The sequence below is a fragment of the Chlorocebus sabaeus genome, chromosome 13 (assembly GCF_047675955.1).
Source record: "Chlorocebus sabaeus isolate Y175 chromosome 13, mChlSab1.0.hap1, whole genome shotgun sequence".
NCBI classification, from domain to species: domain Eukaryota; kingdom Metazoa; phylum Chordata; class Mammalia; order Primates; family Cercopithecidae; genus Chlorocebus; species Chlorocebus sabaeus.
The window spans coordinates 53,645,022-53,663,053 of record NC_132916.1 but is presented as its reverse complement, the minus strand read 5'-3'; the positions used below and the strand labels follow the sequence as shown (position 1 = coordinate 53,663,053).

At 37.0% G+C, this 18,032-nt stretch overlaps 1 protein-coding gene across 2 annotated transcripts in view; it reads right to left on the bottom strand.

Moving 5' to 3' along the window:
* LAMA2 (laminin subunit alpha 2) overlaps positions 1 to 18,032 on the bottom strand; it is a 621,494-nt gene that overhangs the window by 214,988 nt on the left and 388,474 nt on the right. For both annotated transcript variants that reach the window (XM_073022454.1, XM_073022455.1), the window contains exons 18-20: positions 16,074 to 16,160; positions 8,680 to 8,891; positions 5,140 to 5,246 (exon numbers count right to left, since the gene is read on the bottom strand). In XM_073022454.1, the coding sequence (XP_072878555.1) occupies positions 5,140 to 5,246; positions 8,680 to 8,891; positions 16,074 to 16,160 (406 nt within the window). The remainder of the gene's footprint in view (positions 1 to 5,139; positions 5,247 to 8,679; positions 8,892 to 16,073; positions 16,161 to 18,032) is intronic.

Here is an 18,032-nt window from a genome sequence, read left to right as displayed (position 1 = left end):
GGATTAAAAAATCACTTGTATCAGAAAAATGAAAAGAATCTATCCTGCTTAAAGTATTTCAGGGCCATTTTTAAAAAGTATAAAGCATGTCACATTATTATGATATTTTAATCTGGAAAATTAGTCTTGGTAATTACTTCTTTGTAAAAATAATTCTTATTGTGGAAAATTAGACTTAATCATTGCTTCTTGGTAAAAAAACAAATCTTGCCACTTAACGTGAGCCACCCAAAGAGAAGTGAATAAGCCTCATTATATATTTTAGATATTATTGTTAGTAGTTTTAAAAATGTTATAAAAATGAAATCAAACTGAAAATTAGACTTTTAAAATGACTGTAGCTAAGAATAGTTTTATTTTTAAAATGCAAAATGGGTTGACTGAGTTTGACAATCATTCTCATCTTTACATGTACTTTTGGTTTTATTTTTATTTCTAGTTCTAATTCAGATTGTGGGAAACGATTAAAGAAAAAAGCATGTAACAGTTCCAACAGATGACATGACTTTGAAATTAAATTCACCCATATAAAAAAAACTAACCATATAGTATTATTATTGGTAAAAAGAAATTCACGTAAAATTGTAGATACCTGGCTTAGAGAAATAATCAGAAATTGGAACAATTATTAAAGCAAAAGCATGCCTGTTACAATAATATTTATCATGGTGAATAACTATGCAGGCATTTAAATGTTCAATGTTAGAAAAATTGTTGAATAAATTAAATGATGACATCCACATTATAAAATAATATGCAAGAATTAAAATCCTGTTTTGAAGCAGTTTTAATGATATAAATATGCTTAGGATATAGCATGAAATAGAAATTAAACAAAAATACGAAATTATATAAATGCTATGTAAATTTCAATTACATACCCATAATGACACACACACTACCCAGACACACAAACAGAAACAGAAATATATAGACAAAAAAACTAAACATAATATATTAAAACAGTATTGAAAAATATCTGAGTCATAGAATTGTATTCATCTTTATTTCAGAAATTATCTTCACTCATATATATATGCTGATATACACACATATATATACACAGACATATATATACATAGACTTATATAATTACATCTATATCTATACATGCAACACACTCATATTGATTTACTCATTAAAGGGGTGTGTGTACACCCCTTTAAATCAATCAAATATCAAATGAAATTCTAAATTATATCTATCATTTTAAAAATTCCATAGTTGATCATGTAAGGAAATATACAAGAAGAAATGGGTCTACCTCGCATTTCAAATATTTAAATAATGTAGCTTTAAAGGCTAAGTTGTAGCAAAATAAATACTACCAAATTTCAGTAATAAAATGTTTACAAATTTGTTCAAAAATTTATTTCAAAGGCTAAAGAAAACCCCACTAGTAAACAAACTTAAGGACCAGACATTCATAGTCAGTAATTGAAATTAATGAGGTAAAACAAATACAGGAGAGAGTGTCTGTCCAGACCCAGTGGGAAATTGGATGGGTTCCCATAAATGTGTCTCTCTCGGGGTAATAAGAACTAGCATTCACATACTGTGCTTCCTTTTTGAAAAGCACGATTCTAAACCCTTTACAAATCTAAACTCTTTACAAATACGTACTCATTTACTCCTCAGGACAACCCTGGCAGACAGTTGTCATTCTCACCACTTTTTTATTGAGTGGTGAAACTGAGGCACAGACAGGTTAAGTAAGTTGCCTAAGGTCACGAGCTAACCAACTGTGGAGTCAAGATTCCAGATCAGCTAGGTTGGCTCCGGAATTCGAGTTCTTAGCCCTCACACATACTGCCGCAGAGGAAGAAATAGTCTCAGGATAAAACCCTGCTTCATGCAATAGTACTGTAAGACATGTAGGGCTTGAATGAACGTTGATTTTCTGCTAAATTTATATTTTGGAGACAATTTAATCAGTTATTATCTTTTTTTATTGTAAATGTATGCATTTGTTTTTGAAAAAAATTATTTTAAAGATGTTTTCATTTAACAACACTAGTAATAATAATAGTAATCAGGTCTAACATTTACTAAAAACTCTCCATGCTCCTGCCTGATACACTGTTCTCACTGCTGCCCTGAGACACCTTGGAGGCGCCTCATCCGATCTACCTGCCAGACAACCTGCAGTGCAGAATTTCACTGAATGAAAGCCTCCAGTTTCCTGGCTTTTGGATCCACCAGAGGCGCTCTGTAATGGACTGAATGTTTATGTTCCCCCAAAATTCATACGTAGAAATCTTAACCCTCAAGGTGGTGGTATAGACAGGAGGTGCGGCCTTTGGGAGGTGATTAGGTCGTGAGGATGGAGCTCTCCTGAATGGGATCACTGCACTTATAAAAGAGGTCCCAGAGAGGTTCCTCCACCATGTGAGGTTCTATTGGGTAAATGACTGTCTAGAGAAAGAGGGCCCACACTAGATAGGAAATCTGCTAGCACCTGGATCTTGTACTTCCCAGCCTCCAGAACTGTGCGAAGTGAATTTCCATTGTTTACATGCCACTTAGTCTATGCTATGCTCTTATAGCACTCGGAACGAACTAAGATGAGCTTCCACAAGATTATCTTTCTCTCAGGCTGATTACAGTAAGATACTAGAGTCTTCCTGACCAATTCAGGATTCCTGTAGTGGGCAAAATTTGCTTGGGTACATCCCACTGGCTTGGCCAAGAATTTAGGGTTTGACAAAATTCACCAAACGAGGCTTTTCCTACCCAGTCTTTCCTTATATGTTTTCCTGGGAGTCAGAATCCCATTGCAGCAGAAGGCTATTCTCTCTTCCACTTCATGCTTCATTGGCCTTTCCCCCAGGAAATCTCTTGGCATTTGCTTCTTGGAGTATGTAAGCAGACATAAACTCTCTGAAGTGGATCTTACTACAGATGAAGAAGCTGAATTACAGAAAGATTCAACGAATTTATAGCTAGGAAGTAATGAGGCCGGGATTTGATCTAAGGCAGTCTGACATCAAAATCTGTTTTTTAAAAAATGTGTGATAATGAGCCAAGAAAACCATGAATTGTTTTTCACTTCTTCTTCTTTACCCTTTATTTCCCTCTCTCCTTCTATGCCCTATCCTCAACTCCCTGCAGGTCCTCACTCTATACTGGCAAGTTTTGTCTCCTGCTCTTCTGCAGCTCAGCCTGGGACCTCTTCTTCCCTCCCTCACTCTCTTCCTTCTTCCCCAGCATTTGTTTTGTTTTGTCCTGTGATAGGAGAACCACACTTTTGTAATTAGAAAAAACTTCCCCCATTTGGGGTATTTGTCCATTTATAGTGTGTGAAAATGTGTTTCTTGTGTTTGTCGTACACATAAGCACAACTGATGTGGAAATTAACAAAATTTTTACTGATGATAAAATGCCAGATAAACGGGCTGAGTTTTCTTGGGCAAATCACTTTCTCTGCTAGATTTCCCTTCATTTGTTCATTCATAAATGTTAGCTTTATCCAAAGGATGCCTGAAGTCCCTTCCATGTCTAAGATTATAGGTTCTCGCAAGTAGATTTTTATTTGATTTCTACATATTCATGGTTAATTGAAAGTTTGGTTAATTGAAAGTTTTATGACCCTGTGAACTTGAATATGCTTTTTAAAGCATATGGATGGTTATTTTTAAAAGGGCAAGGGTTCAATTAGGAATTCTCTAATTTTTGCATTTGCAATTTGCACACTTAGCAATTGTTACTTGGTAAAATGCCACCAGGGAACTTCAGCCGCAGCACACAGAACACAACATGCGGAGGCATGAGCCATGCAGTGCCTCTGGGATTACCGGAGCTGGGGCCCGATAGGCTCCCCGAGGGCACCCGCTGGAACTGCCGATAGCCCACCTCTGAGGAGAACCCAGCACCCGTTGCGCTCTCCGCGGCTGCTCCTCCTGTTGGTGCACCTGCCTGCCGAGGTTGCACTGTTTCCCTACGAAGTCTGATTTACAGACACATCTTCCTGTAATATCACATTGCGGTGACACAGAGCCAACGGGATCGCAGTCACATAGCACACAGAATCGCTTCTCTGGATCCCACCACATATTGGGCTTTAAAAGCCAACCATAAAATAAAATAAAAACAAAACAGAGCAATGATATTATTCAAGAGATAGAAGCAGATGATACTTTCAAACTTCCTACAGTAAGGCCAGTTTGACATAGGAGAAATGCTTGCTTCTGCTTAACCATCTTTATCACAAATACAATGTATTTTTGTGAAAGAGCTAGAGCAAATCTGTCCGCTCTCATGGAGGAATCTGAAGTTGCTTACCATACTGAAAGCAGGGCAATCGGTATGTTCAGGGACTGAGAACAACATGCTGTACTTTAATGGAATATTTTGTTTTAGCAAAATAATGCATCTTAAAAAATATCTTGATTAGCTTCTCTACTGAAAACTTCTGTTAGGTACAGTTCTCACAGGAAGTAGCTTTTAAATGATGGAACTAGAAGAAGGTGTTTGCTAAAAAGCAAAGGGAGTAACATTTTTGTTTTGTTTTGTGTTTTGAGACAGAGTCTCACTCGGTTGCACAGGCTGGAGTGCAGTGGCACCATCTCGGCTCACTGCAACCTCTGCCACCTGGGTTCAAGCGATTCTTCTGCCTCAGACTCCCGAGTAGCTGGGATTACAGGTGCCTGCCACCACACCTGGCTAATTTCTGTAGTTTTTAGCAGAGACAGGGTTTCACCATCTTGGCCAGGCTGTTCTTGAACTCCTGACCTTGTGATCCACCTGCCTCGGCCTCCCGAAGTGCTGGGATTACAGGCGTGAGCCACCGGCCCCGGGAGTAAAATTTTATTCTGCCAGAAATGTAAAGGCAAAAGAAAGAGTATCTCCACAGATTAAGATTAAATTTGCATGCTATTTGTTTCAGAAATGTCTGAATTAAAGCGAATATAATACACATTCACTGCCAAACAAAATGTTAGCTTAAGGTCAAATGGTAACGTATAATGAATTTTGTTCTAGTCTGATAAAAACTTTTCACTGATCACAGTCATTTCACTTGTAGAATTAGATAATCCCAAACCTTCCTTTTAATATATGAAGGTATACAAAACATGTCATGAAAAGTCAGTGAACATTTGCAAAGAGAAAGTAACATATGGGTCAGCCTCTACTCTTTACCTTGCATTTGTCACACCTCTGACCCTGCACGTTGGCTCTGCACTCACACTGTCCAGTTTGACTGTGGCAAATCTCAGAGAAAGAGCCATTGGCATTACAGCGACAGGCTGCAAAGAGAAGAGAAATCTGTGGTCAGGAAAACTTTCTAATAGTCTTAATAGGCTTGTTAAATAATAATATACCCCACATGGTAACATGGACACTTAAGTTCAGTAACAGAATGTTAAGTGCCCTGTTAGGCATTTAATCCCTATGACAATTCTACAAGCTGTAGACATAATTCACGTAAAGGCTTTAGCAACTTGTCTGGCCCATCATATGACATTAAAATATTAATGTCATCATCATTATTCCAATTTTGAGCATGAAGACACTGAAATCGAAAGGAGCCATAGCTTATACAAGTCCATATGGCTGTTCTGTCGTATAGGTGAGTCCAGAACGTGATGGGAACTTGGAGTTCTTGACTCAAGGTGTAACGCTGTTTTAGTTCTTTACAGATACATCAGGGTAACACTTAAAATACTATTATCCCATTGTAAGTAATACATACTGACTTTAGAACTAAAATAGTTTTGAGGAATTATCAAAATTAGTAGCACCCCTGGCATAATTTTAATGTTACTATTAATCTAGACAAATTTAGTTACTTTTTTTGATTTAATGATTTACTATGTGCCAGTTTTCGTGTTAAGTTTAAAAAATGGTTTGAGGTGAAATATTTATGCCTTTTTTAAGATTTGAAAGTTTATCAGACAACAACAACATCATTTCAAGTATCTTAAGACTATAGTATTATAGCATTTAAGAATCACTTTTATTTTACAGTTTATAGGCTATCTCCAAACATACAAAATATATGTAGTTTAAGTAATCTTTTTTTCTTTTTTGCTTTGTTATAAAGCTGTCTGAGGTTATTCTAAAATGTAGAATAAATCAGTCCAAAGCTCAAGTGGCCTTTTCACAAATAGAATAGTAATTCATTGTTTACCCTATATTTTTAATGGTACATATAATTGCATTTATACCAGAATAAAAATACAAGGAGGAGATGACATGGGAATTTAGGCTACTCATAGATGATTTTGTTAAATTTCTGAATACTTTGATTTGAACACAACTTAAAATTATGTTATAAACAGGTACTCTATCAGCCTATGCTAATATTTTATTCTCCTGGCTCTAGGTTCTCCTTTTAAAAAACAAACAAACAAACAAACAAAACAACTGCTTTTCTAAAAACTGCTTAATTTATCTTCCAGTAAAGTTTGTCTTCAGTGTCTGCCAAGTGGATACTAGAGTAACGGCCATTGAGAAACGGAAAGAGCTTATGGATAGTCTGTGGCTGAAATATAAGGAAAGCCTGAAAATTTTTCCTTTAAATATCCATTTTCATCTGAATTATCAAATTTGTATATACTTTTATTATTTTATGAAAGCTTCTTATGCATATCATACATACATTTTAAAAACATCAATTTATTTAGACTTTAGAAGTCACTTCTTAGAGTGTAAACCGCAAAATTAAATTTACCATAAATATGATGGTAATTAATTAACGTTATCTTAAAAAAACAAAGCAATATAAAGTTTTGCTAAAGTGTCATTTCAATGGAAAAGTATGACACCAACAATATACACAAATTTAAAATGCAAAATGTATTTCTTTGTAGTGGTGTACTTTTCTTGAACAAATCTATAGGTAACTAAAATAATGTATTTTCATGAAATTTCTTTCCTTGAGGTTTTGCCATCTATGCATAGAAGTGATAATTGTATCCATGAAAAATTACAAAAATAGGTAACAAATGTGCTTCTTATAATTTTAATTGTGATTATATGGCAAAGAGCATTAAAAATTGTAATCATATCTATACTCATGGCAAGTAGTATGAAAATTGGTAATGGTCAAAATGTTTTTATTCTCACATTCTTTTTTATGTTCTTAAGACTTCATGCCACAGATCCCTAGTTTACCATAATAAAATAAGTGGAATAATATCTCTAACTTTATGGGGGTGGGGGTTATTGGAAGACAGGATAAAATGTCAGTAAATGACTAACTTAGCCCTAGAATTCACTGGTGAACAATTGATATCACAGCTACTACGAGCACTGCTACCAAAAACAGTTACCATGTGTGAGCATCTCCAGGACTCAGGAACTCACTGGATACCCTCTATGTGCCAAATCCTTTAGTCCCCACAGAAAATTCATGACCCTTTTTGTAGACTAGGAAACTGTGTCTCAAGGAGGTCAAATGTCTTGCTCAGGAGCACACAGTTAGAAAATGTAGATCCTAGATGATCTGCTGGAAAGGAAGAATTTCTTAGGCTCCCTATGATTTTACACATTTGTCAAGAATTCAGTGTTTAATGGCACTTTGAGCCTGCTGGAAATTTTGCTTTAAAAAAAGATCAATGTACAGGTTACATTAATAGGTGCCAGTTGGTCCAGAGAGTGATCTGGTTTTGATTCAACAAATTATCATTATTAAATAACAAAGTTAGAACTCATCTTCTAAACCTGTGATGAGAGAGACACATTTGTTAATGAAATAGGAGACCCTACTGGGTCTTTGGTGCTTACAGTAGAGTTGATGATAGGCTACATTTACAGTGGTTTCTATAATTCTGCATGTCCTGGGACCCACCTGAATAATTGGAAGGGCCTCTCACATAAACTTGACAGAAATGAATGAATAGGCTGGTCTCATAACCTACTGTGCTTAAACAATATGATAGCAGATGAAGCTGATCATGGCCAAGTGCTAACATTGGATTCACATTCCATTTGATCTTCTGCAACAAGATCCCCCTTCATATTATAATCCCACTGACATTAAGGATTTGGAAATTCTATGTAGTATTAATATAGCTAAAAAGGTAAAGAGGGGAGAAATGTATTATATTAGTATGGATGAAGCCCTAGAGTAGCTAATTTTGTGGAAGGAAAACACTGAAAGAGCATTCTAGAAATAGTCTTTAAATTACTATTATGAAACTAAAATGAGGTTAATCATTCAACAATGACAAATGCCCATGTGTGAAAATATTGGCAGAATTTTACACTTATTACAAAATATGACACTGTAAAGTTAACATATGAAAGCATAACTGATAAACATCTTCTGATGGCTACTACTGAAATATCATGGGCAGAAAAATTTATTTCAAGCAAGTGATTAGAATTAAGATAAACAAAAAAAGGATACATGGGGTCTACCTAATGTGCAAATTCTTGTTTCCTGCCATGGACATAAGTTCATTAAAGAAACTTCCTTCCGCATGTAAATAGAAACATGTTTATCATGTGGAAAACAGTGACACTTCAATAACACAGCAATTTTAAAAGGATTTACTCTATTAGGGGTAGTACAAGGAAATGTTCTGGAGTATGCAGACTCTGTATATCCTGCGCATCTATCAACCATGTATTCCACATAATTTCCTAATCTTCAATCCACAGTCAAGAACTCATCAGCTACTTTGAAGTACAATACATCAATTCTGTCAGGGGCATCAATAGTTCAGGACTTACGCTGACAGTTCCTTGCATCAACTGCGTCTCCAAAATATCCATCAGCACAGAGCTCACAGTACCGGCCTGTTGTACCTGGTTTACATATCAGACAGGAGCCAGACAAACTGTCACAGCTGCCAGGGATGGAGAAGTCAAGGTTGTCATTGCATTGGCATGGCTGACATGATCCTCCAGGTACAGAGGGTTGTCCAAAATAGCCTTCTGCACACCTGAGGCGAGAAATTTCATCAGTGAGCCTTTGGGGGGACCTCAGTTGGGGCAATGTTTACATATTTTTCATTCTCCCCTTCTCCCAGGATGATGGCTTTTCCTTTTAAGTGTTCCTTTTCTCAAACGCAAAGTGATTAAAAAATGTTTTTCTACAACTGCAGTGTAGATACAAGATGAAATCCTGCCAGCCCACTAGTAATTAGATTTCAGCCCGAAAAAAATATATATATAATCTTGTCACTGGCACTGAAGACGAGACCAAAGCATAATAAGAATCTGCCGCTGGCACTCTGGAGGAATCCAGGTCCATGTTGGAAAGCCTTTGTAGTACAACACATCATGTGTCTCTACTCCAGTTGGTTATTTTCTCTACAAATATGTAAGGTTCACATTTTTTGTTGTTGTTGCAGCCAGAACTTGTTATGAGGAAACAGGCTCACAAGGAAATTCAGTAATAAGAGTTCAGAATGTATTAACTAGAAACTGTGACTCAGAAGATTCTTATTAATTGGGTGGGGGCTGTGGGTATATCTGAATTAATAATCTGTTTGTATGTATTTGTATATGAATTCAGAGGCAGATTTTCATTGAAGGCTTTACTAAAGGGAAGTTTGAGAAAGCATGCCTGCATATTATGGGAATATGCCATAAGGTGATACTGAACTGTGCCTGCCAACTCTATTAGCAAATCCAGGTTCTTTCTTTCTTTCTTTCTTTCCTTCTTTCTTTCTCTGTCCTTCTTTCTCTCTCTCTCTTTCTCTCTTTCTTTCTTACCAAAAACTATCTACATATTATTGGAAAAACAAAAGTTTGTTTATAGGGCATGGTAGAGAAGATTTTTAAAAAATCATTGCAGCAAATTTTCTCTGACCTAAATGTTATGTTTTAAAATGCAACTTACTGCTACAGGCATGCAGAAATGTCCTTATAGGCAGCGCCTATTTATATTCTGCTCTCTCTTCTCTTTCAATGACATTTGCTCACGCTTTATACTAAGCCACCCTTGCCAAAGGAGAAACAAAACAGGACATCTGAATCTTATGGTCAGGCTAGCTCTGTTATCTTTGCCATCTTAAGAAGATAAAGTCTTTTGCAGCAAGTGTCAAAATTGAAGGGGATCAAAAACAATGTGGGAGAATATAATTTTCTCAGTAGTACACTACTTTTATGCTCATCTACTCACAGATATGCAGTCATTATTTAGAGAAAGGCTCTCTCCCATTTGAAATAAAAATGGTTTAAATCCAGTACATTATGTTGAGAGTACTTTAACAAATCACAATTCTGGGGCAGAGTCATTAATTTGGTGCAGATACACTGACTATTCTTAGTTTTCTAGAAAATGTATAGATACTTAGGTACTATAATTCATAGATCTGATCTTTTATCATAATTTTGTAAATGAAATTACTTATATTCACAAAAGATTTTATTCATTTATGAGTTGTATAAATATTGCTTAGAAAAATACTGCCAACCACAAATATAATTGTTCACTAATTCTCTATTATAAAATATGTAACAAAATTTGAGTGCATAAAATTCCTCCAAAATCCCTTCAGGAGAGACATTTGATAAAGATAAGAAGAAGATTCTTTTGAATCTGATTCTTCTTGCCTTATTTAATATTCAGAGCTTATGATCACATCCACGTATATTCACATCTCATTTTGTTTACCAGTAAGAGAGTGACTTTGCACCACTGGAATAAGGATATACAATGATCATTATCACAGCAAATGAAAACCTATTATTTTCAGCTCACTCTCCTCAAGATGACTTATTGCCCTTCAGAGATATGGCTTTATATAACGAGATCTGGGACTTTTTCTTAACTTAGATAGCAATTAATAAGACTGAAATTCTCCATAATAAAAAAAAAAAACTCATTTCAGGAAGAAGATAACTACAATTAAATAGAATAACTAAAGAAGTATCTGTCTTTTTTTTTTTTCTTGCAGGGCATGTAAGGAAAATTTGTGAATATACATGATAGAAAAATCATATGCCATGTTACTGAAAGTGGGACTATTTTCTGCAATACTCAGCACATTACTGGTGTATGGGTGTGTGTTTCTATACAGAGAACAGTATTAGAGATTTCTGAAGATGTTCCATTCGGAATTAAAAAGTAATTTGAGGGTCAGAGAATATAATACTGCTAATCATATAACTTTTATTAATAAAAATAATGTGTTAGAGTCTGATTAAGTTGCATTCACCTAATTAAAATCAGTTAAAATCACAGTCCTTTGGTTTTTCACTCCACCAAAAATAATTGTAATGTGAAATGTCAAGCCCCCTCATTTTCATATGCAAGGCAGAATGAGTGCATTTTAAAAAATAGTTTATTGAATGCCTTGCTAGAAACAGACATCTTGACATAACAAAGGCATTGTTCCTTTCCATATCTGTTACCTTTTTCAAATCAAATTGTAATATTTTGAGAAAGGACCATTTAAATGTAAATAAGACTCCAGATAACACATGCAGTTATTTGTTACTCTTGCTGCTATTGATAATTTAGGAACAATGTTAGAGGGAGGGAGGGAGAGAAGAAGAGAGAGAGGGAGAGGTAGAAAAAGAGCGGACGTGCAGAGAAGCAACAATGAGAAGAAAACAACCGCATTGATGAGACTTTTATCTCATTCTGCACCATCATTTTTTCAGCAACTTTTGGCTAAAATCATGGTCTACATTTCTATTATCTATACACTGAAAACAATGAAACAATATAATGCTAGCTTAATCTAGCCAAGCAAATGAGAAAAGCTCTCATTTCTCCCACCGCATTCAAAAAAAAAAAAAAAAAAAATCAGCTGAGCACTTTTACATGGTACTAATATAAAGAAGGTACCGTCTTATACTACAGTCCATGGAGAATAAACACACATTTTAAAATGTAGCAGTAGAACAACTGGAGATATGCAAATGCTATTATAGCAGCACAGAAAAGGGCAATCAACTCAGATTAGGCCTCATCAAGGACATTTTCAGGATGATAGTGCTGACTTTTGGGAGCTGAACAGGGATTAGTTAGTCTCGGGCGGAGGAGTGAAAGGGCTGCAATCCTCCAGGCAGAGGGAACAGTATTGGCAAAGGCACAGAAGAGGGTGGCTGCTGTATAAAGAGGCATGGCTGTAATGCTTACTTCCTCCCATATGACACAATCAGCAAAAGACTGAGGGTGTTTGCCTGCTCAAATGATGACTTTTGCAAGTTGGAAGAAAGTGTTCTCTCTAGACATATGCAGAAAAAGTAAAGAGACAGTGGACACAGCTAGACACCCAGGGACTTCACAGAAAAGAAGAGGGCAGACTGGATTCAAGCCCTCAATCTTCCCCTTCCCTGAGGGCCTTTGTGCAGTGTACAAACTGCACAACCACATATGAGTGGCCTCTTGACACCTCAGTTGGAGTCGCAGTTTTGCTAACGGCACTAGCAAGTAGGTATAACTGCCCCCATCCGCCGTTATTTCTGTAGCCCATGCTCTGCAGGACCCAAAGGCACAAGGAGACTCATAAATGAGTAGAAGGTCTCAAGAGCATAGTGATCAAAGGGGGTGATTAGACTTGATTCCAATTCAGACATTCTGAAGCAGACAAAAACTAAATGGGATTTTGGAACTGAAGTTGAAGAAACAAAAAGGAATTTCTTCGATACCTGATATGAATCTTGAGGATAAAACTGTAGGTGAATTTTCAAAATATTAAGTAAATGGATTTAAATATCTTCCATATTTTCAGTGGCAACTGTGAAATTAGTCCTGGCTTTTGACCCCTCTCTCCTCACCTAGGGAGGAGTTGTTAAAAATTTGCCAGCTGGGGAGTGGGTAGGGCTTAAGAAGTCTATGTATCCCATTAAGTTTCATGTTGTCCTATAGAACCCACCAGGTGAACTTGCCACAGTCTTTTGGAAATGCCTTCTCCATAATGTATGACACGTTGCTGAGGTTACAGACTTATTCTGAAAGTATCTTAGTGTCCGATCAGGCAGGTATCCTCAGCATTTAACTCACTTTTAGCTCAATATTCTTTTTAATTGCTCTTGATGCTCTAAGGCTTACTTAATCCTTTTTAGCCCTTCAAGATACTGTCTCTTTGTTAATTTTTTTCTCCTCTTGTCCAGATGATAAAAGTCTATAATCTTAGCAAAGGTGCCATAATGAATACCTTCTCCCCTTACTCTCTGACTCTTCTTTTTCCTTTGTTTAAAACATTCCCCAGCAAAGCAGTGATACCTCAAAAACAGTGGTGTTTTGGCCATAAGTGAATGTTTTCCAAGCTGTAACTAGTGTTCTACTTGTGACAGAATACCAATCCATGCTTGGTTGTATCTTGTTTGGCCACTCTCTTGTTCACTGCTTTTCTTAACCCCCTCAATTCAAGAAGCAAGGCCATCTTGTGCCACATGTCTGAGTGAAGGGATTTGACAGGGCAGAAGGCAGAGACATAGGAATCTTCCAGACTCCAAGTTCTGAAAGCCACCAGTTCCAAGAATGTAGCTCATCCTCTTCCAAATAGAAAATGGGATGGAGTTGGAAAAATGATGATGGTAGAGATGTTGGTGGGTCTTAGTGTGGAATGAAATAAGCTGAATGATTCCTGTGCCCCCAAGAATGGGAGGAAAGTAGTTGGGAGGCTTTCTAGACCTGAAAGGAAAGGTAATTAGGAGGACAGGAAAAAAGGGATAGGTCAGCAGAAACATGCTTGGGTGAAATGCTCAGCACTGGCTGGCCCTAGCATATGTCCCCTTGCTCAACACATACTCACAGACATTATACCCTCCCTTCTACCCTTGCATAACAAGGCCTTTGGTACTAGGTAAGCTTAATAGAACTTTGATTCAAGCTTGGAGAGAGGAGAAGAAAACAACTTGAAAAGGGCTCAGATTATGTTTCTAAGCCCTCACAGGTCCCACATATAGAGAAAGGGGTCTCAAAATATACATTAAATTGTGATAAAGACTATAAAGTTATAACTGTTGTCCCACCTGAGCTGTAGTCTGAGATATATTCCTGCTATATAGTTAAAGCAGAGAGTTTATGGCCACATAAGTTTAGGAAATGCTGAGCTAAACAAATTGAACAGATTTCTTCATTACGCACTGTAGGACATGCCAGAACTTTTAACATGCAAATGGATGCTTCCCAAACTTATGTGATCACAGAATTCTTTATTCCAGGAACATCTACAATTTGGGAAATGTTGCTTTAGTTTTTAAATTCTGGTCTTATTTAGATGATGTGCATAAGCTGATCACACAAATCAGTTACAGAATGGTTTTGATTACAAGATTTTCAATGCAACCAGTATCTCCTCCTTACCCTGACCCTTATCTTCCCCCTCTTCTACTTCAACAGGCACGTCTCAAACAAAAAATGTTTCCTTCATATTTTAGATCTATCCAAGGGGTTCTTTTGACTCACATAAATACAATGAAATTATAAATCTTAAATATTCCTGGAAAACCCTAACCTAAATTCTGGCTAGAAAAATATGGTATCAGTTGTGGAAAAACTTGAGCTGGAGATAAGATATGCCATTCATTACACTGCATATGCATGTTGCCATCTTCTGAATCAGATTAATACAGATTTTAGACAGGAAATCATGCTTTCTGTCAGGTATTTCGTTCCTTGGTGATTTTTGCTATTCAAATAGAATTCTCTGAAGAATACATGCAACCATCCTCACTTGCATTAAAGAAAGATGTGAGGTGCTGAGGGCAAGGATGGGAAAATGCATATATTTATATCCAATGTCTAGCCCTGTACCCAGCACATGGTAGTTGCTAAACAGATGTTTGTTAAGTAAAATGTAGGGTTTTAAATTATAGATGGTTCAGAAACTACTGTCTAACATGTATAGGGAGCATAGTACATAAAGCAGAGCAAAGTAAATATATCAGAGATTATGCTCACCTAGATAAGTGGATTTAATAGCCTTGTATGACAGAGCAGCTGTCATTTTCCAGTTGCTAAAAAAAGGCTGCCTGTAGTGAACTGGGGGGTTTAAGCACTTGATGTAAATCTGTCTTGGCAATGATATGTTCTCCTATTATAGTAAGTAATATGCACATGCCTTTCTTTAAACACACACACAGACACACACACAATTAAAGAGATCTAGTTTCTTGATTGCAAATAAACGCTGCTTGTTTCATTTTTTTTTTTTTCTTACATTCCTAATTTACAGATGCTTCCATACTCACAAATAGTACTTGTTGCTGCTAGGAACTGTCACTGGCAGTTTGTCCACAGACTGCTAGTCGCTAGCTAAATTCTCTCTGGGTGATAGGCTCCTGCTTCATTAATTTTATGCATCCTGGTTGAAACAGGGGTGATAGCTGCCAAGATGACAGGAAAAGATGGGCAAAAACAGCCCTCTTCAGGGTTAGCCTCAGTGATGATGAGTGAAAGCAGGTCACTTCCTTTGCACCCCTCCCTCCCAGGAAGGGCAGCAGCAGGGACATTCCCAGTGCTGAAACCAGAGGGAGGTTTTTGTGTTTGGCAATGATGCCAAGGGGGAAGTTTGTATCATTTTTATGCTAAAGCTGAATATATAGAAGAATTATTTCTTCAAAAACATTTCAGGAGGAAATATAATCACACAAATCACATAAAATAATACTCTTGTTTCCACTGCAAAGCAACCCAGTAAAATCAACAGGAATTAAAATACTGGTTTAGGAGTAATTAGAAGAGGATACAAATCATGATAATAAATTACATTTTGTTTCTATTTTCAAGTATCTTTAAAGTAAATTATGAACCACTTGGTGAACTATGAACTATGCATTTAAGCTACATTTTAAGGACAAAAAGTTAATTATGAAAAATAAATGGTGCCGACATAGACAGCAAGATAAATCTTAAAGTGCATGACTTTCCACTTGAGCAATACTTTCTACAAAGATTGTAGGTTAATACTTAACCTTTAAGATTAAAACATTAATCAGATATTCTCTGAGTGAATGAAGATTTATGAAGCAATTTCTGAAAAATAAATAAATTACAAAAATATAATGCATTTGTTTGACAAGTGTGTTGAGAAACTTTATTTCACCTCATTGAGCGTGGCCATTTTTCTCCAAAGGATGATGCAAAGGATGATTGTATCTGTGGTTTTATAACTCCCAAGGTAGAAATCATTTTGCAAGATGGTGCAGTACACGCTTACCTCTCACAGCGTGGTCCTATGTACCCGACAGGGCATCCATCACAGATCAATCCAAGACTCCGATCTAAATGGCACGTTGGGCTAAAGCTACGTTGATATTGTTGTGGAAAACAGGGACAAGGAAGAAGCACATACACAAAGTCATTAGCAGCATTTTCTCATTTCTATCTCCACTACTGCTCTGACAAAAGAGTACAGGCTGGTCATTCTCGCCCCAGAGATGGAGATTAGGGTCTGGCCAATGGAGGATGAAATGACATTGCTGTTTCTGCAGACGTGAATATAGCCCAGTGGAGAGCAGTATCCCTGTGACATGTTATTAACTGACTTTCGACTGCTCTGGGTCGTGATCATTAGTAACAAGTGGAAATGTAGAGCTGCTTTTTAGAAATTCCTCCAGGCCTGGCACATATGCAGCCTCACATACTTTCTTCTCTAGCCAAATCCCTCTGACTTTGAAGCAGCCTGAAGAAATTTGTTAGAGATTTTGGAAATCTCAGTATGTAGCAGTGGTGGTGGCAGTTCTTCCTTCTTCAGCTACTGCCATAGTGGGGCATGCCTGTGTGCAGGCTGTGGCATGTGCTTCCTTGCAGGTATGCCCTCACACCTCAGGAAAGCTTTCAGAAGGGATCGAGTGTGCATATTCTACCTAAACTTATCATAAACCTCAACAAACAAAAGCAACCTTGCCATCTCGTACCTTCTGGCATGTTTCAAAGTTCACTTCTTTCTTTGCACATATTTCTAATTTGGGTCTGAAGTAATAGAGCTGAACACCAGATGAAGAACCAGCAGAGAACTCAGGTGCTAGCTTTAGCCTTCAACAACATGTTTCACTCCAGTCATGCTTCTTTGCCTTGTGAGAGGCACCTCTCATACACGAACCCCTACCCCAAGATTGACACATGGTAATGTGGTTCTCGACTGGCTCTCTGAAGGGCCATCAACCATTTTGAATTCTGTAAGGTCTGCTGTGCTACCGTTTCAAAGGGAAATGCCCTCAATTAATCTTTCTCTTATTATGTTTTCCCTAAGTAGATTTATTTTCTATTATATATGACAGGGCAATTCAATAGAGGCTTGCTTGATGGCTAAATGAATTAAAGAAAGAACAACAAATTAAACATTGCAAGTCCTGATTTCATTCTGCTCCTGACACTTGAATTACTTTGAAATACTTTCTTAACTTCGGTGCAGATCAGATCATGAACACTCTTTCTGAATGATATTTCTCTGGCTTAACTCTGGGTAGTTGTGCAAAGATTTAATAGTTCTTCTCTTTTTTGGGATACTAGCAAGATACTAGGATCAGGTAAGTCTATGTTTTAAACATTTCAGCTCAGTGGAAAGTCTAAATGAATCTCCTGGGTCAAGGAGATAAAACCTGGTCTGGGATGCTTTGAATTTACAAATATTATCTGAATCAAAGATTCCACATTAAGGAGTTATGGTAGCTGTCATGAACAGCAGACAAGACATACCCAGTGTGTGCACTGCGAGTAAAGAAACTCCTTTTATAAAGCATCCTGTACTTTGCTACACCTGACCCAAAGACAGTTTACTATGGGTGATTTTCTTGACAGGATTGTGATTGCACTGAAGATGCACAGGTTAAAATACCCCCTCTATAGGACTACACTGATTGAAAGAAAACTGTACCAATTATTTTTTATAATCCTACATCAGTTTATCATAACTCGTGTCAATGGTTGTTGACAAGGCTTCCGAACATTTTAAAAATATTTTATTTTATTTGAGACAGAGTCTTGCTCTGTTGCCCAGGCTGGAATGCAGTGGTGCGATCTTGACTCACTGAAACCTCTGCCTCCTGGGTTCAAGCGATTCTTCTGTCTTACCCTCCTGAGTAGCTGGTATTACATGCGGGTGCTACCACACCTGGCTAATTTTTGTATTTTTAGTAGAAATGGGGTCTCACCATATTGGCCAGGCTGGTCTTGA